A 24,186-nucleotide genomic window follows, 5' to 3' on the forward strand; every position below is an offset into this window, starting at 1 on the left:
GAAAAGATCCCTTTAACATTGACTTTTTTGTGACAGACGGGTGGAAGAACTGGCGTACGGACGGACGGGGCCAATCATATATTCATCTTTTGGAGGTGGATATTAGCTAAGTCACCAGGCTCTTTTGTTCACAATTACTATTTAAAATACAACTTGCAGTCAAACAATAAATGCCAACACAAGTTCCAACACATCACGACAAAAAATGCTTGTTCTGTCAAATGTTAGACGAATATATCTTAATGAGAATTCATTACATACTTGTATTTCAAAGGATGTTGTTTTCCCATCCCAGAATACGGGCCCTATCAAATGCCCATATGCTACACGTGATTTCATTTCGTGTCTTGCATAATTCAGCGTGTCACAAAACTAAAAATAAAGAGAAAACAATATTTAGGAAGAAAGATATAGATTGCATTGCATTCGTTTTCTCTGACGTTATGTGTGTATTTAAATAGGGAGGCGGAAAACTACAACGGGCGAGGCATGGTCAGGGGTGATAACCCCAAAAAAGGGTTAGGTTAAGGGTTAGGGTTAGGGGTCGGGTTAGGGTTAGGGTTGGTTTTAGGCTAACCCAAACCCTAACCCGACCCCTAACACTAACCCAAACCCTAACCCTAACCCTCTAACCCCCCCTTGCGTAATACCATACCATGCCTCGCCCGTTGTAGTTTTCCGCCTCCCATTTAAATAGGTCGCACGTGCGGTACTAGCTTGTGTTCAAATAGTTTGCTTAACGATTGACCAGACTGTAAACGCCTTAATAAGTGTACATCAATGCTTAAAAAAATAAACAAATGCTAGAATTTTCGAATCATATTGGTCAGAGAGAAATAAATTAAGCGAATACAAATTATTTATATTCGAGTATTACTATTTGCACGTGCGGTAAGATGCAAACACATAAGGGCATGGACCAGACGTATCAGAGCGTCGTGGATGAACATGTTTAATTCATCAGATATACTTTAAGTAAATGATATCAAACAACACTACAAAAAAATTGATATCTTAAGCCTTTGTTTGAGAAATTAAAGTGTTCCGATTTATTTCTAAGAATAACATTAAACGTATATAACGATTTTGATTATAGTTTATATATAACACATATATTTTTATGACATATTTTAAACATATGTGTCTTGTTCTGAGAAAATTGAGCTTAATGCATGTGCGTTAAGTTTCGTCCCAGATTAGCCTGTGCAGTTCGCACATGTTAATCAGGGACGACACTTTCCGCATTTATGGTATTTTTCGTTTAAAGGAAGTCCCTTCTTACCGAAAATCTTGTTTAGGCGGAAAGTGTCGTCCCTGATTAGCCTGTGCGGACTGCGCAGGCTAATCTGGAACGACACTTAACACACGTGCATTATGCCCAGTTTTCTTAGAACGCGGTTCATATGATGGTTAAATAACAAATTGCTTAATTTGGAGGGAAGCTATTCGTTTTAAACCAGTCTTAATTGCGACACAAACGTTTTCAATTATAAGTAAGTATTTACTTTTTTCCGTAATGAAATTCATGCTTGTTGTTACAATCACGCGTGAAAAAAAAGGTTCGTGTGGTCGTAGGGATGATGGTCAATTCTTATTGTATAATTTAGGGATACAAATTGTTTATCTTTACTTCAGTATACTCGAGAGGCCGTGTTTGGCCCGCAGGCGGTAATTCAACCGGAGGCATTCCTTCCGAACCCCGTCTTCCTTTAGGCAGATGGGGCAGACACTCGGTTTACTCTAGTTTGCGGACATTTTCTGAAGTTAAAGTTACACAGTTCAAGCAACAATCCAACATTTTTTGACACGTACGGGACACCATACTTTTTGCATGCCGATCGAAATCATCTCGTGAAAACTATTATTTTTACTACTACTACTACTACTACTACTACTACTACTACTACTACTTCTACTACTACTACTACTACTACTACTACTACTACTACTACTACTACTACTTCTACTACTTCTACTACTACTACTACACTACTACTACTACTAATACTACTACTACTACTACTACTACTACTACTACTACTACTACTACTACTACTACTACTACTACTACTACTACCACTACTACTACTACTTCTACTACTATTACTACTACTACTACTACTACTACTACTACTTTTTATTATTCTTATTATTATTATCATCATTATTATTATTATTATTATTATTATTATTATTATTATTATTATTATTATTATTATTATTATAATGAATCTTCGAACAGATAATGTCTTATACCTATTAACATTAATATCTCATAATCGATCAGATTAATAGGTCAAAGCATTTGCATTAAATACGGTTCATTGAAATGTAGGTCTATTATTGGTTGTATTAATGAATTCAAGCTAATCGATCCTTTCGACGATTTCAAAAGTTTACAAAGCCTATCTAGTTATAAACATGACTCATGTTACCCGGCTTACTGAAATTGTCATAACTGAAAATAAACTAAGACTGACTCCGCGTTATAACATTCTAGGATGTCAATATTGCCTGTTGCAATGTGGTGCAAATGTTTCTACAAACACGACATCGACGGGTTGAAAACACTAGCTAAACTACGGTGAGGTAAAGCGGCTGTCCGGCGCAGTGTTTAGTTCAATGCATGTCAGATAATTAAGTTAGTTGAGTCTAGTAAGTGAATTATGTAGGAGTGTTGGGGTGCGGCCCGGGTCCTCACATAATGCAACCTCATGGGCGGAGGAACCTGATTATTTTGGAAACACACACACACACACTTTGAGGTAAAACATCTTTATAGAATAAAGTAGTGTTCTTCTGCTTTAGATCTGCAAGTACCAAATTCAACCGCCGGTCCTTTGAATTACTGCTATATATAAGATTTATTCAGAATCATTTACCCGTTTTAATATTGTTACAGTAGTAATTTTCGCGTGCACATTGTTGTGTTTCTTATTGTTCGTCACCGGTAATGTTGCCGCAAGTTTTTTATTTCTGTGTGTAGTTCCAAGTTCGGCTCGGGTACTACTTAAACGTACCCCGGGTACTCTTAAGTATACTTAAATGTACCACGGTAACGAATATTATACTAACACGTATCCGGCCAATTAGACCGTACCGGATTTTTATTTCCGCCCTAAACCCGATGTCGAAAAAAAACGCGCTACGAAATACAAACAAAATTCCCTTCCAACAAAACCTGTCTCAACATGCTTTTTGAGTAGGAGTCGATAATATAATTTGAAAAAAAATAGCCAATCACGACCAATTGATCGTTAAAATTCCCGGGTACGTTTCAGTACATTTTCCGTACCCGGGGTACATTAAAGTACCCACAGTACATGTAAGTAGTACCCGAGACGCCAATGACCAACCTTACTAGACTCACAAAAGTAGGAACGTATTCAATACCATAACAGCTGCAATTTCCAGTTATATCGATGTTACTTGATTAAAAAAAATCTGTGGTCATGTGTTGTGGAGAGAAGCTGGCTTACCTGGAGGAGTCCTGTCCTGTATGGAGAGCATCAACCAAACTCGCATGTTTTATTCCTATCAAGAACACGTGAGTACATACTGATAACGGGATTGAAGCCGCGGTCTACAAACACGTGGGAAAAACAAATTTGAGGAAACATATTCTTTTGAGCATCTTAATACCAACCAAAGATCTATTAATGATCGTCCACTCGTTACGACCAAACTAAAATAAAAGCCAGCGCAGAATCGGTCGAATAATGAAAATTTGGTGTGAATTAAATGCTCAATTTAGAAATACGCGATAGCAGGTAATGCGTCTCAATAACGATTAAGTTCACAATCTTACATAAATTATACATTAATTTTAAAACAGCACTTATGATAATTAATATACTAACGTACATTAATTACAAACAAAATAATTTTCACTGAATTAAATTTTGTTTTCTTTCTTAAGTTGAGAACGTATGCTTTTTTTGCATTCCATTATGTTCCATGGTTCGGGACTTTAACTTGAGAGTTGGATTATGGGGTGTCAGACAATTCACCCCCAAGACAATTCACCCCTTGGCCAATTCACCCCCAGAATTTGATTTCCTTGGACAATTCACCCCCAAAGACAATTCACCCCCAAAGACAATTCACCCCCATATTTTTATATGAGATTTTATTGTTATTTGCTTTTGTCATTTTTGAAAATAAGTTGTGAGCAGATGCTTTGGGTTTTAAATTTTGATTTTGCAGCACAATTTTGACGTGTAAATAATAAATGTAGTATGTAAATGAAAGATGACATTGTTATTTATGTCAAATGCAATTCAACCAATGTATTTTTCAATAAACTGTTTTACAACATATACAATTAAAATAAATTAAGTATTTTGTATAATATTTGTACATTTGTTTTAAATAATATTATTAGGTTACTATTTTATTATTAGTACTTTTTCAAATAATAAAGTTGATTCATTAGTTTCATAAAATTCTTAGAATTTTACATTATCACAATTACTGATTTATTCATGGTAGATAGGATAATTAATTTAATAAAATACAATGGTTTAATTTATAAGAAAGCCTTTATTAAAGAAAGGAAATTTAATCTGGTTGGGAGCCTGCCATTAATGCAGGGTATTACAATCAAGCATTCACACCCCTGATGAGGCGTTATCAAAGTGTCAAAACAGATTAATCAAAGTGTCAAAACAGATAAACAAAGACTTCAGTTACACACATTGACAAGTAATAATGTTGGGCTGGGTAATTCTAATACCTGTATAAAAAAATGCCATGTTTGTTCACCTGATATTTTGATTATTATTTTTATTTAAAAGGGCCTTTTCACGTTTTGGTTAATTGACACACTTGAAAAATGTTCTGAAATGTATTTTTTACATAAAATGTACTTAATTCAAGTCCACTTCAATCATACAGTATGTTAACTCATTCCATACTACAGCCTTATCTACGTCTCTGCTCTAAGCAACCCCTATCAGTAATAGCCTTATCTCTACCACTAGATAAAAAGTACCCTCATCAGCTCTGAATGCCTGACAGATTATATGTTTATTGTGGTGTACGGAAGAAACCCCCTCCGGAAGAAACCCCCTTCGCTAAAAACGGCAGGGCGGAAGAAACCCCCTTTCATAGTTTGCATACGCGGAAGAAACCCCCTCGCTCGTTTTGCAAAGGCGGAAGAAACCCCCTCGCTAGTTTTGCATAGGCGGAAGAAACCCCCTTCCATAGCGGAACAAACCCCCTACCAGACGATTTAGTTGCAATCAAACGCACGGTAATTGTTACAGAAATTCACTTTCATTTTCAGAAAATTCGCGGGAAGCATGATTGCATGATTAATTTTTTTTTTAAAGACGAATGCTTCGGTTATTGTAGGAAAATATGCACGAAATACCTTCGTCACTATCGGCTCTGGGTGCTAATTTTGTGTTTTTGGTATTTTTATCAATCTAGTACAAGTTAACGCATATAAATGGTATAATCTCACTGAAACGAGTGCAAGACAAATTCACAGGAGCATCTCATCATTAACAACTTTTGAACATACGGCCGGTACACCTCTTTACTCAGCACATAACCGTTTGGAAATAGATTTTCGCACCTTCATTTAATTATATAAAAGGTCCTTTAATGTACCGGCAATTGAAGATGATGATGAGAAGTTGTGTCATGATCGGCGCCTTTGCGGCTCGTGTGAAGTTATGTGCAGTTTTTTTCATTACATTAGCATTCGGCTATAATTGTGTGATTTTAGGGAATTATTTGATCTTTGTAAATAAATGTAAATATATGCCTGTTTATCGTTAATAAATGCGTGTCTTTTTTCAACAACAAATTGTTTATTGCTTTTTAATATATGCTTGTTTGAGATCTTTGTAAATAAATGTAAATATATGCCTGTTTTATCATTAAATACGTGTCCTTTTTTGCAACAACAATTTGTTTAATGTTTTCTAGTATATGCTTGCTTGATCTTTGTAAATAAACGTTAATATATTTCATTTTATTTTTGTCTATTTTATCCTTCAATAATAATTGTTCCCCCATTCATACATTATTCGTTTTATTACCATCTTGATTAATTATTCACAGCTTGTGAACAAACGGCCGGTACACTCTTTTAATCAGATTTTCGCACCTTCATTCAATTATCACGATAATGATGTTTGAGTTTCACAGATTGAATATTTAGTGTGTATCATTAACAACTTCATTAACAACTTGTGAACAAACGGCCGGTACATTCCTTTACTGTAAATCCGAAACACACTCCCGTAAGTAAGGGCGCGAACATTATGCAGCATAGAAAGCGTGGGTGTATTGAGCGTTGTAACAAGCACACAATTAGTCAGGGGATTGATGCATGTTCGAAGAGAATATTTCATCAAGTCTATAAATAGTCACTTATGCCGAAATTTATTTGATACAAGAGAAAAAATGGGTTTGTGTTAAATAAATTATTGAGAGCTTTTATCGTTAATATTTACCAGAAAATGCTTTAAAAATGTTATAAACGGGATTATCGGGAAATGAATATAAACTTGAAAAGTAGCAAGCATGCAGTAAAAGAGTCGGGTTGAAACGGATGTATTGGGGAATCGTTCGAGTCGGGATTTTACTACCTCTGCGGGAAAGACTTAACACTTGGGAAGGGGGTTTATTCTGCCAGTCTGAAAACACGAAGGGGGTTTATTCCGCCTGTCTGAAAACTCGAAGGGGGTTTGTTCCGCCTATGCAAAACTAGCGAGGGGGTTTCTTCCGCGTATGCAAAATGTGAAAGGGGTTTTCTTCCGCTATGCCGTTTTTAGGGAAGGGGGTTTCCTCCGAAGGGGGTTTATTCCGGTAATCGTTTATTGTTACCTTTAGTGGTGTGAAAAAGGTTGTTTTTAGGTGTTGTTACTTTGTGGAGTGATTATGTGACAAATATTTTATTATTATATTTCCCATTTAAAAATAAATATGGTTATATTATGAAAATTTCGAAATCTTTCATAACTTATCAAATAAAAAACATATTTCCAGATAATCTACCCAATACCATTATTACTTATCTATACACTTTTTACAAATATAAACTGTTTAATTAATAAAAACATTATTAAATAAGACAAAAACACATAATAAATTATTTAATCTTATAAAAAAATAATAAGATATTATTAATAATAAAAACAAACATCAATAGCTTAAAAGCACACTTATGTTCCAATTGCAAGTAATTTTATGGAAAAAAGAGAAGACATTCTGAGAACAACTTTATATGCTTTTATTAGAACTTTAGGGAGCAGGGGTGAATTGTCTAGGGGGTGAATTGTCTTCTGGGGTGAATTGTCTTGGGGGTGAATTGTCTCACTTCCGGATTATGAAATTGTATTTATATACCTTAAACATAATTAAAAGCGCAAGAATAAGTGGTATACATTTACTCTTGACTTATTTGCAAGCTAATGTATATTGTTGTTTGACATCACAACAGTGATAAGTCCAATGTTTTCTAGGCGTGCTTTCGCTTTCTGTTGAAATATTGTGCAAGCGCGTATGAATATATTGTCGGCAAATATGTACAAATAGTATGAAACACATACATAAATAATGTATTTGTAAAACATTAAGATCTAGTTGAAGTTTGATACCAATACAAATTAATATAATGGTATCCTTATCTTTATTCCAGAAACATAATTAAATTTAGGACTACATTTTGGCCCATGATTATTGACCGGTGTTGTGAGATGTAATGTTTACATGTGTGTTGTGCAATAGCGAACGAAGTCTTTATCCATATAAATAAGCCTGACATTGAGCAAACTAAACGAATAAACATGAAATAACACACGAAACTAAGATTCTTTGACACCTGAAAATCTCAGGCCACATATTTGGTGCATGAAAATCATTGATTGAGCCAAATTAACCAAAGGACAAAGTGCAATCGGACAGACTTGTGCAATTGTAAATAATATCGAAAACGGAACAGGGCAACAACTTGGAAGCTTTTAGGCATTTTTCACCAGATATTTTGATTGTGTCTTAATCATGCGAGGCCGAGGAAGAGGACGTGGTCGTGGTGGAAGAGGTAAGTTCAACACTGATTTAATGCTACTCTGGGGCGACTTTTCTCTCTCATGCATTTGGCTTCAGTATTGCAGATCAAATCTCAAGTATTTAGAATTACCGTAGGGACCCATACAAATGTACAGGTCCCCTCTTACTTGTACAAACTACAATGTTACATATACTTAAAATAATCTTAAATTATTAAGAAAGAGGTAAACATATGGAGTTATGGTCGTTTCGTGCCACTACCAGTTCGTGCCACTACCAGTTCGTGCCACTGATATTTCTGTTGAAAAGGGGTAGCGTTTCGTCCCACTGATAATATATAGCCGGGTAGGTGTGAATAATACCGTGTAGGTGTTAATCAAAATGGGAAATATTCGCACCTGTGATGGTCACCTATGCCATGTAAAAACAACCTATTTTTAATTTCAAGATTATTTATTCACCGAACTGCTTAACGTTCGCTTAACATTTCGTGGCTTTGTTTCTGACACTGCACGTCCAGTATGTGCGACCACCATCACTGCACTAGAAAAAATAAGACAATAAGTATTAACATTATTTATATTACAAGTAATAATTTATAATAATTGATATTGATACTAGTATTCTCATTTACAATGGTATTCTCATGTAAAATGGTATTCTCATTTATAATGGTATTCTCATTAATACTGAGATTTTTAAAAGCAAAAGTGAACATTTAATTAGTATGATTGCTTATAATGAACATACCTTTCTTAGTTAATAATTAACTAATTGACCATAAAAGGCCTGGCTCGCTAATTAATTGTTTGCTTGTCGCTACTATAACATTTGAATGCCTTTAGCGGCACTGATGATGCCAATAATTAATAGTTTGCGAGTTGCTAGTAAAACATAAGCTTTTCTAAAAGCAAATGACCAACATTTTATTAATTATTTTTTGAAAATAAACTGTATTATTGTTCATTCATGCTTTCTTATTATTGTTAAATGTTATACACTTCATGTTTTATATTTATTGGACATAATGCACATGGTGCCTAAAAAAAAATAACAGCACGTTATGTTTTATATTTATTGAAATTGAACACAATGCACTCTGCGAACATAATATAATGATCGCAAAATTAAAATAACAGCACTTTATGTTTTAAACTTATTGAACATACATGTAATGCACATGGTGCATAAAATAAAAACGACAGCACTTTGTGTTATAAATTTATTTAATACAATGCACTATGCAAACATTTTATCATAATAATAATCGCATAATCGGCAAAACATGCTTTTGGCAAAATAAATAATATCATAAATACATATACACAGTGAGATGAATAATAATATGGTAACTGAAACACAAAAACAGTAAAATAAACAAGAAAATATAATTATAATTGTTAACACTGTTGTAATTTGCTACATCAATATACACCCCATTATGATTCACACCTATACAGTATTATTCACACCATTCTGGCTATATATTATCAGTGGGACGAAACAACCAATCCCTCTCAGCCCCTTCCTACACAAATATCAGTGGCACGAACTGGTAGTGGCACGAAACGACCATCACCCAACATATGATACCCTTTGATTTGTTCTTCTTGAATGCTCTTAGCTTTTATGACAAGTAGCCTTTTGAGTTTTGGTAAATTGACAAAATAAAAAAAAATGTTTCAGATTTGTAAATTTTCGTTGTTTATAGTTATGATATTTGTGAGGAAACAGTAATACTGAACTTTCACCATGCTATAAAATATCCATTATATGCCTCTTTTGACGATTTAAAAACCAGAAAAATATTAAGTGTTGCAACTCGAAATGATTGAATAATTAGGAGAGTTCTGTTGTTTTTGTTATATTTTGTCATTCTACGAGGATTGTTTATAAAAAGTATAAAATTCATTACTCATTGCATGAGCACAGATGGCTGAGTGGTCTAAGTGATAGACTTTTACTCCAGAGGTCAGTGGTTCGAGCCCAGTTGAGGGTTTACTTTTTTAATTTCTTTAATTTTATTCTTGTTTTTGTACTGGAGCTTTTTAGATGCAATGTTTACAATTATCCCTATAAAGCTTTTAATGACAAACTTCAATACATGCCAAAATCTGTGAAAAGGCCCGTTTAATAGCTGGTAGTGAGAAAACAAATCTAATGTGATAACATACACTGGCTACATTCTAATTATTGAGACCTTTGTTGAGAATTTAGTTAATGTTTAAATGAGTCTAAAAATTTGCTGGAGTGAAATTTGCAAAATATAAAAAGTAATTCAGTATTCAACATATTTCCTTAATTGCTTTGTAAGAAAGTAGTAACCTTGCCTGACTCCCTTGACACATTTGGTTGTGTTCTGCTAAAATTCAATTCTTTATATTATGTAGCACAGAACTATGATACAAATATTTACCAAAATACTGACCAACACTTAACAATTCAATCCATTTAAATTTCTGTTTTGAATGTTTGAACAGTTTTTTTTTAATTATATACTGTTCCTTAGTAATAACTAGCAGCCTAGAAGGCTCATTGTTACAACACCTTGCTAGTATTCTAGTGGTCTTGGATTCGAACCCCAACTAGGCACACTTCTATGATTGGCTTCACCTATGATTCAGTGATTCTAATTGAATTTGAAAACCAGAAGTAAAATGACCCCATGCTTGAACTCTTCTGGAGTTATTTTGTTTCTGCGTATTTATTTAAAAGTCTTCACATCTTTTAAATAAACTTGAGTAAAATACAACTAAAAAAAAGAAATTGGTTGTCATATGATATCGTATATTTTGGAGTAAACTTCTTGGTCAAATTAGTGCAATGCAGATTATTTGCAGGGGTCAACAGTGAGAAAGTTTCAAAATGTTTGCATCTAAAGCAGGATTCTGCTTAAATTGAAATACCTGTTATTGTGATATATTATCATTTCTAGGTCGTGGTGGAAGGGGTCGTGGTTCAAGCCGGGGAAGAGGAGGTCGCAATACACGATCCCAGTCAAAGCCCAGGGAAGAGACAACGACAACTCCCAAGGAGTTGAATATCGAGACTGACGTTACCTCATATTTTGTGGGCAACGTCTCTGCAGACCAGCATTACGAGGGGCAGCAGCAGAACCGTGACAGATATGCAGCCGCTATGGCTGTCCTGCAGAATAATGGCGTAGATATAGTGCAGAGTATGTATGATTGAGTAGACATAGCGCAGAGTACGTATGATTGAGTAGACATAGTGCAGAGTATGTATGATTGAGTAGACATAGTGCAGAGTATGTATGATTGAGTAGACATAGCGCAGAGTACGTATGATTGAGTAGACATAGTGCAGAGTATGTATGATTGAGTAGACACAGTGCAGAGTATATATGATTGAGTAGACATAGTGCAGAGTACGTATGATTGAGTAGACATAGCACAGAGTACGTATGATTGAGTAAACATAGTGCAGAGTATGTATGATTGAGTACACATAGTGCAGAGTATGTATGATTGAGTACACAATGTGCAGAGTATGTATGATTGAGTAGCATAGTGCAGAGTATGTATGATTGAGTAGACATAGTGCAGAATACGTATGATGGTGTAGACATAGTGCAGAGTACGTATGATTGAGTAGACATAGTGCAGAGTATGTATGATTGAGTAGACATAGCACAGAGTAGGAATGATTGAGTAGACATAGTGCAGAGTACTTATGATTGAGTACACATAGCGCAGTGTACCTATGATTGAGTAGACACAGTGCAGAGTACGTATGATGGAGTAGACATAGCACAGAGAACGTATGATTGAGTAGACATAGCGCAGAGTATGTATGATTGAGTAGACATAGCGCAGAGTACGTATGATTGAGTACACATAGCGCAGAGTACATATGACTGAGTAGACATAGCTCAGAGTACATATGATTGAGTAGACATCGTGCAGAGTACGTATGATGGAGTAGACATAGCACAGAGTACGTATGATTGAGTAGACATAGCGCAGAGTATGTATGATTGAGTAGACATAGCGCAGAGTACGTATGATTGAGTACACATAGCGCAGAGTACATATGACTGAGTAGACATAGCTCAGAGTACATATGATTGAGTAGACATTGTGCAGAGTATGTATGATTGAGTAGACACAGTGCAGAGTACGTATGATGGAGTAGACATAGTGCAGAATACGTATGATGGAGTAGACATAGCACAGAGTATGTATGATTGAGTAGACATAGCGCAGAGTACATATGATTGAGTAGACATTGTGCAGAGTATGCATGATTGAGTAGACACAGTGCAGAGTGCGTATGATGGAGTAGACATAGTGCAGAATACGTATGATGGAGTAGACATAGCACAGAGTACGTATGATTTAGTAGACATAGCGCAGGGTAGGTATGATTAAGTACACATAGCGCAGAGTAAGTATGATTGAGTACACATAGCGCAGAGTACGTATTATTGAGTACACATAGCACAGAGTAGGTATGATTGAGTACACATAGTGCAGAGTACGTATGATTGATACAGTGATACTAGGCATAGACATAGGGCAGAGTACATATGATTGAGTAGACATAGCACAGAGTACGTATGATTGAGTACACATAGCGCAGAGTACGTATGATTGATACAGTGATACTAGGCATAGACACAGGGCAGAGTACGTATGATTGAGTAGACATAGCACAGAGTACGTATGATTGCATAGACATAGGGCAGATCACGTATGATTGAGTAGACACAGGGCAGAGTATGTATGTATGTGCAAACAGCATAAAATCATAACAGCCTGTGAGTAACTCTCAGTCTGTTGAGGTTTTATGCTGTTTGCTGCTCATTAGTATTTAAGGGTTAGAAATAAAGCCTTTAAAACTTTAATCTAGTAAAAAGGTCTTAAATTTAATTTAACTTTCTAAGGGACTACAAAAGCGTAAAAATACGTATCTAAGTGATAAAGGGTTAACTTAAATTTCAATTTTATCTGCAAATTTCAGATGCTAGAATCAGAGCCCTCGCAGCCGCCTGGGCGAGACATGACTATGAGTTGGCAAACGCTTTTCTCCAGAACAAAGACAACTTTGGGCTGCTTGAAGTTCTCAAAGCTGTGACTTTGCTGGACTCTGGGCGCCAAATTCGTGTCCTTGAAAAGAAGATGAAACGTTTACAGACATCTGCCGGCAAAGTGAAACCCACAACAATTGGCAAACTGAAGTCGGACATCGACAACTTGAACAAGCATAAACCGTTGGTAAGTTGAAATAATTGTAGAGTATTACATGCCTTACTCTGTGAAAACTAAGTCTGATAGCTGATGGGTACACATTAGCAAACGTTTTTAAAAAAATGTTCATTCGGCTACTTGTTTTCAATAAAGCAACAATAAATATCCAAATGAGAATGATTCAGACTTAACTGTGGCTGACAATGACACTTTTGGTGCCCACACCTCATGCCCCTAGTCGACCTAGTGATTTCTATAGCGCCAGTTCCCAGTCGATTTGACTTGATTAAATTAGCCTACCAGTGCCAAGGCTGGCTAGTTAAAAATGTACTTATTTTATTGAATGCGTATTTTGAGGTTTTAAAAATGATTTCCAGGGTTAAACTATGCATAAAGTAGGGATGAAACTCTGTGATCTTCCTATCTTTATGGGTCCAACAGATCAACTACATGGAAACATCACTGAAATCTTTTGTTGTTGTTTTTCAATCAACATAATTTACTTGCAGCATGGCACAGCCAGTGGAGCCATCTGTAAACATGTTCGAAGTTGGGTAAAGCATTTCACGAAAGATGAACTGGAGTTCTACGCTTTACATTTTCCCAAGGATCCCTGGACGAAGTTGGCCGACATTTGTCATTTTCATCCTAAACAGGTAACAATTTAATTAATACTGTATTTTTTTCTTGAATGCATAAGAAAAAAATGTAGTTTAAAGCTTTTTTTTCTAAATTGCCACAAAATCCTTGGGCCTATAGAAACACCATCAAATCCGTTCCAAAGTAAAAGCAGTACTTGCTGTTGTTAGAAAAGATCTTAAGACACTTCCTTAATTGGGATTGAACCCGAAACTCCCTGTTTGATAGGCATATACCATATCCTGTAAACTAACAGTGACCTGAAGAGAAGTTGAGTCTTCCCTGGGTACGTATTATGGTTACTGGTGGCAAACATACACAAAATCCATTACAGCAATGTGACCTTAAGATGAAATCTAGCCTGAATAGGGCAATAAGGCTCCTGGAAAGGGTAACAAACCCAAGACATTTCATTTTCAATGAGAAATCTACACCAATATTGAGACCAGCAAATGAGACTTGTTGGTCTGTTTGATATACAAAATTAATGGTCTTTAGATAACATCAAAAGCTATTTTTTTATAAAGGCAGTCATGAGTTGTCTTCCAAAAATAATCAACACTTTCTTTAAAGTGGGTTTGAAATCATTGATTTTTGTGGAAGCGAATAAACGTTAGACCTCCCAGATGCAGAATAATCACCGTCTCAATTTACCATTGTTAGCCCAGATTTAATTTAGCTGCGTTCTGGGAAACTGGGCTCAAAGCATGTGCTTAAAGTGTCATCCCAGATTAGCCTGTGTAGTCCAAGAAGAGGAGACTTACTGCCTTCACTGGATTTTCACTAAGAGACTTCCTTTTTAAAAAAATCTATAAAAGTCAAAAGTGTCGTCTGCACAGGTAAATCTGGAATGACATCTTACGCACATGCAATTAAACTTTCACAGAACGGGGCTCGTTGACACATTGGGACGTTACTTTACGAACATGCATTACTCTCTGTTTTCATAGAACCCGGCTCAATTTTTTTTATAGGATATGCCCTACTTTGACTGGTTACTTCAAGTCTTTGCAGGATTTCCCCTCCCTGGACTGGTTCCTCCAACTTTCAGGATTTCCTCGCCCTGGACTGGTTTCTCCAACTTTTCAGGATTTCCATTCCCTTGACTGGTTCCGCAAACTTTTCAGGACTTCCTGTCCCTTGACTGGTTTCTCACACTTTTCCAGGATTTCCCCTCCCTTGACTGGTTCCTCCAACTTTCAAGATTTCACTTCCTTTGACTGGTTTCTCCAACTTTTTTAGGATTTTCCCGCCCTAGATTGGTTCCTGGAATACTGCTATGGTGGTCCCGCCCCAGAGGGGTCTATGGTTCAGCGGTGTTGCAATGTTACTGCCGAGAATGTGAATAGCTTGATACAGGAGTTCCCCATCCCATACACTCATGTGAAGTTACACTTGACTGCTCTCACGAACGAATCGAAGGCACGGATAGCTTCATACGAGAAGAAATTGGATACAGTGATTTGGTAAGGGCTTGCATCAGGCTTACTGAAGACCAAAATCACAGATCTGGGTCCATATTTACCTAACCATTGTAAGACTTAAGAATAATAAGTCTTTTACTCAAAAAAATACCTCAGAGTTTGCGTATCAACAGGCTAAATAATGGTGTTGATATCATTATCATATTGTTCTAAACAATAAGAATAATTATATAATTATAGCTGTTAACCCTTTTAGCGCGGGAACCGAATTTTAAAGGCCTTTGCAAACAGTTTGGATCCTGATCAGACGCCACAAAACGTGGCGTCTGATCAGGATCCAAACTGTTTGCTATTCTGATAGTGGTTTTTGTAAAAAAAGTGAAGAAAATGATGATTTGAGAAATTCAGCAGACACCAATTTAGCAGACGACAAATATCCCAGCATGCAAAGGGTAAACTGTCATGCTAGACTTTACTTTCATTTTGTTTTAGTGCATCACAGTTTTAGGAATATTCTTAAACCCATTTATGCCTAGTGGACTCTCCCATCCTTCTAAATTGGATCAATTTATTTCCAAAATTAGGGATTTCTAGTATATTTATTTCTATATTTAGAATATTTCCTACAGAAATTCCTTTAAGCAAACAGTGCAGACCCATGCATCATGCCGCGTCTCATCTGGTCTATGCTGTTTGCCAAGGCCTTTTTTCTAGACGCTAGGAATAAATGGGTTAATGTCAGACTTTCGTTAAAACAGTGGTTGGTGTATATACTGGCCCTGGAGCCTGTAGAAGTAATAATACCAATTTCTGTGCACAAACCTAATTGATTAGTTGATTTCTGTAATTCTATTATTTTATGATTCCCTGCAAAGATGGCAGCATTCGTCAGCTTCAATGTCCATCTTGTGGTCTCATCTTCTATCCATCTGTGCAAAAAATTCTGTCTAAGGCATAACTTTGTTTTATATTTTATATGGGTTGAAAAAAATCAGGCACACATGTCAAGCATCATAAGACAATTTGTAATCTGTACTACTCATGTCCCTAACTCAAAGGTCAAGGTAACAATTAGAGGTCAATGTCAAGGTAACACTTAGAGGTCAACATCAATGTAACACTTAGAGGTCAACATCAAGGTAACAATAAGAGGTCAACATAAAGGTAACAATTTAAGGTGAGCAACAAGGTAACAATTAGAGGTCAACATCAAGACAACAATTAGAGGTCAACAACAAAGTAACCATTAGAGGTCAGCATCAATGTAGCAATTAGGGGTCAACATCAAGGATGCATTTAGAGGTCAATATCAAGGTCACAATTAGAGGTCAACATCAAGGTTACAATAAGAGGTCAGCATCAAGGTAACAATAAGAGGTCAACATCAAGGTAACAATTAGAGGTCAACATAAAGGTAACAATTAGAGGGGGTCAACATCAAGGTAACAATTAGTGGTCAACATCAAGGTAACAATTAGAGGTCAACATCAAGGTCACAATTAGAGATCAACGTTTTTAGATAAATGTTGAATGGGGGGGGGGCATCCATGCCCTATGTACACATGCCTTGCCTTTTTGATTCTTTGCACGTTCTTTAATATATCGGAGAATATTGATGATATTGTTTATTTGTTGTGAGCAAAAGATATACATGTATTGATTAATTCCCTAAGAAAGGACCAGAAGCCATACAATTGCATGAGAATAGCTATTTGACCAAAAAAATAATTTCTGTATTATTTTCTATGCAAAATAAATTGTTTTACTGTTGTATGTTTATTCTATAAGATCTATGACATAATGGTTGAATACGTGTGATTATTTGATAAGGCAATCTTGGATGACAAATTAAAAAGTCAAGATACAAGGATTTCAAATAACACATTAGGGCTCCAGTGGCCCAAAATTTTCTTTTGACAGATTTATGGTTAACACATAAATTCTTCACATTTTATCTGCTTTACTGGGTTTTATGAAAAAAATGTAGCCAGATGAAAATTTCGGAAGCCGTATTCACTAATTGGAACAATTTGAAAGTTCCCTATTTTATGTAAATTTTGGGGTGTTTTTTGTTACAGGGAATTATCTGAAAAAATAAGTGGGTACATGTTAATCAGTTTAAAAAAAACCATCTGCTGTTTGTTAGGTGGTACGACGAACTGAAGTGCACTGAAGTGGACGAGGTTATAACAAGACGTGTCCAGGCAGGGGAAGAGATTACTCTGCCTAATGGCAAGCTTCTGGAACGTCTTCTGGCGATCAAGATGTATCGAGAGGGTCTGCAGCAAAACAGCTACGGTTACGGTGAAAATGGGAAGGAGAGAAAGCCAGACGAGACCAAGGCGCCATTTTTCAAGGAGTTGTTGCCCTTGGGACAGAAAAAGATGGACGCAATTAGGTCAGCATTATTGTTTTGTGTTTGTCTCTTACTGATGTCGAAAAAGTTGTGTCATGCTATTTTGCCAAATTGTGAAGAATTGTTTTCTTAATTGGAGATTTTCACACAGATTGATATGCTTTGATGAATTCCAAGCAGTTGTGTACACACTTTCCAAGAAATATGCAAACCTAAGTGCAGTTTGCCTGTTGTATTTGCTAATTTGTTGTTTTTGCTAATATTAGAAAATTTTAATTACCTCTTGTTATGATTCTTTAACTCACTTGAATGGGCATTGGTTTAGAATAGGTTTTTATCCCACAAAGAAATTCAAAATTCAATTGGACAAAAAGAAGCAGGCCATGGCTGTTATTAGTGGCTCTAAACCCTTTACCACTTAGATTTGTATTTTGACGCCTTTGTAGTCCCTTAGATTGTTGTATTTAATTGAAGACCTTTCTTACTAGATTCAAGTTTTAAAGGCTTTATTTTCAACCCTTAAATACCGATGAGCAGCAAACAGCATAAAACCTGAACAGACTGCAAGTTACTTGCTGGCTGTTCTGGTTTTATGCTGTTTGCACATAGCAATTTTCACTTTGCATCTGAGTGGGAAAGGGTAATATGTCATGTCTATTTACGGTATCTTTTATTTAGCCTCTCTCTGGAGTCCCCAATAGTTGTGATAGGGGACGCGTCTGGCTCGATGCAAGTGGCGATAAGAACAAGTTCCATCATCGCAGGCCTGTTGACAGCAATATGTCAGGCTCAACTCGTGTTCTTCAACACTGAAAATATCGTCCCTCCATATGTACCTAAGAACATTGAAGAGGTAATCACAAATCGACGATCTGGGCCAGTATTCAGAAAGCTTCTTTGGGAAGTCTTTACTTAAGATGCAGTTTAAGACTGATTTCATATCAAATATTCAGAATGTCAATGTCAAATCCATTGGTCAACGCTCACAGGATGATAAAATAAGAACCATGTTTATGTCCCCCACCATTATAGTGAGGGACATATTGTTTTTGCCCTGTCTGTTGGTCTGTCTGTTGGTTTGCGCCAACGTTAACATTTTGCAATAACTTTTGCTATATTGAATATAGCAACTTCATATTTGGCATGCATGTGTATCTCATGGAGCTGCACATTTTGAGTGGTAAAAGGTCATGGTCATCCTTCAAGGTCAAAGGTCAAAAAAACTAAATCAAAGTGGCGCAGAAGGGGACATAGTGTTTCTGACAACACATTTCTTGTTAGCATTTTTTTTCATTTAAATTTTAACAAGACCTGAAACACTCAATAGTCATACTCACTTTCTACAAAATTGTGCAAAGTTTAGGAGTATTCCCCTCAAGAACTTTGTGTATTTGGGCTCAGTGGCTCATACTTAAGTCACAAATAGTTTACTCAAGACTTTAATCAAGGTGATGTAACATTCTTCACATAACACTCTTTATTAAATGTTTGTGTTTAACTTGCAATGTGGTGTTTCATCAACTATATGCAATATCACATAAGTATAAACATAAAATACATTATAGGTTTTTTACACAACTTAAAACAGTGATATACCAATTATTTACGTGTGATATTTTCCTATAAACCACTAGAAAGCATACAATACCATTAGTCTAATTTTTATTTTTATTTTCACATTATTTGTGCAAAATAAAAAATTTGCTCAAAGATTTTTAAATTGCACCATCAATATTAGAAATAATATGTAAATATATGAGAATCACTCTGGAAAAATGACCCTATATGCATGTACGTAACTATCATCCAATATTAGCCTGTACAGTCTATTCAGTAACAACAATTTCAACATTAATGAAGTTTTTTTGTTTAAATGAAGTTTCTTCTAAACATAAAATCCATTCTAGGCGGAAAGTGATGTCCTTGATAAGCCCGTGAAGACTGCACAGGCTAATCATAGACGACAACACGTACAAGCATTAAGTCCCGTTTCTGAGAGCATAGGTTGTATTATTCAACATATTGGTGTTAAAATTAAAAAATATTTTAGCAAATTTTGTGTTAAGCCACATTTTCCCAGAGCAACGCTCAATCATACTTTTTATGCTCCCCCAAATTTTGTTGGGGGAAAGCATACAGTCGCCGCTTCGTCTGTCCGTACAAGTGTCTGTCCTTGAACAATTTTCGTCCGGGCTATTTCTCAGCAACAAATGACCGGAATTCAATGGAACTTTATGGGAAGCTTCACTACCAAGAGAAGATGTGCATATTATCAGCGGTTCTGGTCAGATGATTTTTCACAGAGTTATGGCCCTTTGAAATTGTCTAAATAAAAAAATTCTTGTCCCCCCAACTACTGTGCCCTCAAGACGTTTCCTTTTATCTGAATATATAGTGCAATATTGTGACAAAAAAAAACTTTGGGGAGCATCACCCGTCTCCGACCGTTTCTTGTTTTAATGCAGGTTCTAAACCTAGCTGTGGAGATGCAGGCAGGAGGTGGTACGACCCCTGCAGCCAGTCTGTGGCCTTTCTATGAAAAAAAGGAGGTCGTGAAGACGTTCATCATTGTGACCGATGAAGAAGAGAATGGCCAGAGTCATGGCGATAAGTAAGAAAACCCGTTTCCTAGTAACCATTTACTACTTGCATACGCATTTTGTTGTGTTTGTACGGAAATTTCTTTCTAGATTTGTTTAAATTTTGTTTAAATTTAATTTAATTAAATTGTTTAAGTTATAATTTTTTTCTTCTAGATTTAAGTTTTAAAGGGTTATTTTCCATCATTAAGGTACTGATGAGCAGCAGACAGCATTAAACTGAACTGTTAGTTATTTGCAATCTGTTCAGGTTTTATGCTGTTTTCTGTTCAGGTTTTATGCTGTTTTCTGCTCATCAGTATCTTGGGATTAGAATTGAAAGTTTTAAAATTTAATCAAGTAACACAGGTTTTTAATTTAATTTGATTTTCTAAAAGACTAAGTGAGTGGGTCTGAGTGGTTAAATATGAGTGGTAGAGTTAAGGGAACCTCCTCAAAGATACTTTCAATTTCCCCCCGGCTTCTTCGAAGAAGCGCATACAAATTTAATTGAACTAATGGTTCCTCAAGGTATTGTCTGTTAACTTCAGACCCAAATATAATAAATGTCTAAAGCAATAATATGAGCCGCGTTCTGAGAAAACTGGGCTTAATGCATGTGCTTAAAGTGTGGTCATATATTAGCCTGTGCAGGTTGCACAGGCTAATCAGGTACGACACTTTCCGCTTTTATGATATTTTTAGTTTCAAGGACTAAATCTAAAAAAATTAACATCTATTAACTTATCTGGCAGTTAAAAGTTTTTAGAAACAAGGCCCTTAGCTGGGTTTTTTGCCACTTTAGCTTCAATGGCCTGTACCAGAAGTACCACGACGAAGTGTACCCGGCGAAGCTCGTCTTCGTCTCATTCTTCCATAATCAGAATTCTCGCGGTGATATGGTACCCAAATTGGAAGCCAACGGCCACAAACCAATGCGGTTCATTTTCGACTTTGCCCGACCAGATTTGACGAAGCTGGACAAGATGTTTGGAATGCTTGTGTCTGGGACGACTAATTTTGATGACGAAATACGCCAGGTACAGTTGGATATCAAGAGCGGGCGCCTGGCGAAAGTTTTTGAAAAAATGGAGATTTGAGGTCAGAACCCATGTTCATAAAGCTTCGTTCAGGTTTTTTTTCCACTTTTTGGGAAGATAGCCCATGGCTTTGGATTTGGGAGGTTTATCTGCATTTTCATGAAATTGGGAAAATAAATTCATTAGCCTTTTTTTTCCACACGAAAAGTCCACAGACAAGGGAAATACTTTATTTGATATAACTCTTTATAATCATTCAAATTAAAAAAAAAATAATCATATAATACTTTGTTTGAGGTAATTGAATTAAAATTGAGATAAAATACACATTAGACACTTCTTTCTAAAAAAAAATAAAAAAAAAAAAATTTTTTTTTTTTTTTGTAAATTGGGAATTTTTTGCCACATTTTGGGAAAAAAGTAAACTTTTTGGGATTGGGAACATAGCCGAATTTCGGCTATAAAATCGGCCAAAAAAAACCCTGTCGTTATTTTAACTATTTTAAGTATATATATATTCATGACAACTACCAAGAGTCTGAGGTAATTTAATACGTATTTTTATGCCCCCCTTAAAAGAAGAGGGGGTATATTGTTTTGCACATGTCGGTCGGTCCATCTGTTTGTCTGTCCATCAAATGGTTTCTGGATGATAACTCAAGAATGCTTAGGCCTAGGATCATGAAACTTCATAGGTACATTGCTTGTGACTGGCAGATGACCTCTATTGATTTTCAGGTCACTAGGTCAAAGGTCAAGGTCATTTTTGGGGGGCATATGTGTCCGACCGGAACACTTGCTTACATTAAATTGTCTTTAAATACTTTATATTGCTGAGATGTTAGGTATCGTATCTCGTTATTAACATAAATCTTTGGATACAGTTCAAAAAGAAAAATGTGATAAGAAAGTCAATGTTTTTGCTCGAGGAACCGTGAATACCCACACAGGATATTCCTCTTATTCCAAATTATTATGTTCAAGTTTTAAGTATTTACACCATTCAAAACGGTTAATTGTGAAATTATAGTTTTAACCATATATGCCTAGCGTCTAGAAAAAAAGGCCTTGGCAAACAGTGTTAACCCAGATGAGACGCTGCATGATGCGGCGTCTCATCAGGATCTGCGCTGTTTGCTTAATGGAATTTCTGTAAGAAATATTCTAAATATAGAAATAAATATACTGGACATCCATAGTTTTGGAAATTAATTGATCCAATTTAAAAGGATGGGAGAGTCCACTAGGCATAAATGGGTAAATCAACTATATCATGGCTTCAATGTTCAAGACCATGACCAAGACCAATGGGCAGGTGCCATACATGATACTCAACTTACTTTTTTAAATTGTGTCTACTATTGAGCTGTGATAACTATTGTGCACACATACATAAATTGCATCCTTTAATATTATTTCTATTGTTATAGATATTGTTATTGTTATAAATATTTATGTGGATATGTTGTTGTTTTTTCTCCTGTTATTAATAATAATTTTCAACACAAAACATTTGATAACTATTGTGCATTTGTTAACTGTGATAACTATTGTGCTTGTGAAATTTAAATAAATGATTATTTTTTAACACAGTTCACGTTTTGTTATATTTTATTTTACACTAAATATTTATTTTCATATTTATGAATAAATTGTTGAGCTCCTACATTAGGTTTGTTGTACTTTTTATGCCCCCAAAGGGTGGCATATAGTTTTTGAACTGTCCGTCAGTCTGTCTGTCCCTCAGTCAGTCTGTCCGTCTGTCCAGAAACTTCAACTTTGGTCATAACTTTTGCAATATTGAAGATAGCAACTTGATATTTGGCATGCATATGTATCTCATGGAGCTGCACATTTTGAGTGGTGAAAGGTCAAGGTCATCCTTCAAGGTAAAAGGTCCAATATATGGCTTCAAAGTGACGCAGAAGGGGACATTGTGTTTCTGACAACACATCTCTTTTTCTTGCAGTGCCTGCACTATTTATAAAGCTATCTAGCATTTTACATATGAGCCTTAATTTGGGGAAAAGGGAGCTTACATATAATGCATGTGCGTAAAGTGTTGTCCAAGATTAGACTGTGCAGTCCACACGGGCTTGTCAGGGAAGACACCTGCTTTTATGGTATTTTTATTTTAAAAGAATGATTTCCTTAGTAAAAATCAAGTAAAGAAAGAAAGTGTCATCCCTGGTCCATTATAAGGGATGCACTTTACGCACATGCTGTAAGGCCAGTTTTTCAGACCGCCGATCATCTTTTAACTATTTCAATTGTATGCAGACTGTCAGACAAACCTTCAGTGTCCCAGGACAACAGCATGTTACTGAACAAATTGGTTTAAACCTATTTATTTCAGCTCGATTGCATTCCAAGCCTAAGTCTTATTTGATAGCATTTGAGTCCATTTCCAGGGAGGAACCAGTACTTGGTGTCCTAAGAAGAGATCTAAGTAACACTCCAACATTGAACCTGTGGCCTCCGTGTCCCTAGGCCGAAACCATATCCAGAACACCACTATCTAACATATCTAGCAATTTAGTGAGCCATTTCAAACAGCAATAGTTGCCTCATTAATATGTTTATGCAGTAAATAAACAATTATTTGGAGCTGTAATATGAAGGAATGAAACACATTTTATTGTCCCCTACCGGTGAAACCGGAGGGGACTAATGGTTTGCTCTCTGTGAGTCTGTCACACTTTTCTGGATCCTGCTATAACTTTTAAAGTTCTTTATATTTTTTCATGAAACTTGAAACATGGACAGATGGTAATATGGAGATTATGCACGTCATTTCGTTTTGTTCCTACGTCAAGAATTTTGGTTGCTATGGCAATAAATGGACTAGAAATATTGCTGAAGATGGTTGATCCTTTGATAACTTTAAAAGTTCTTCATATTTTTTCATGAAAC

General features: G+C 35.8%; 1 protein-coding gene across 1 annotated transcript; it reads left to right on the top strand.

Annotated features, from left to right (window-relative positions):
• The first annotated feature begins 7,699 nt into the window (after positions 1-7,699).
• LOC127850969 (uncharacterized) lies at positions 7,700-22,939 on the top strand. Its single transcript, XM_052384370.1, has 9 exons — positions 7,700-8,056; positions 10,961-11,203; positions 13,009-13,262; positions 13,745-13,891; positions 15,117-15,340; positions 17,445-17,696; positions 18,333-18,507; positions 20,120-20,265; positions 21,039-22,939. The coding sequence occupies exons 1-9, from the start codon at positions 8,017-8,019 to the stop codon at positions 21,331-21,333; spliced, it is 1,776 nt and encodes a 591-aa protein (XP_052240330.1). The 5' UTR covers positions 7,700-8,016; the 3' UTR covers positions 21,334-22,939.
• Positions 22,940-24,186: the final 1,247 nt, after the last annotated feature.

This window comes from Dreissena polymorpha, chromosome 11, assembly GCF_020536995.1.
Source record: "Dreissena polymorpha isolate Duluth1 chromosome 11, UMN_Dpol_1.0, whole genome shotgun sequence".
In the NCBI taxonomy this organism is placed as follows: domain Eukaryota; kingdom Metazoa; phylum Mollusca; class Bivalvia; order Myida; family Dreissenidae; genus Dreissena; species Dreissena polymorpha.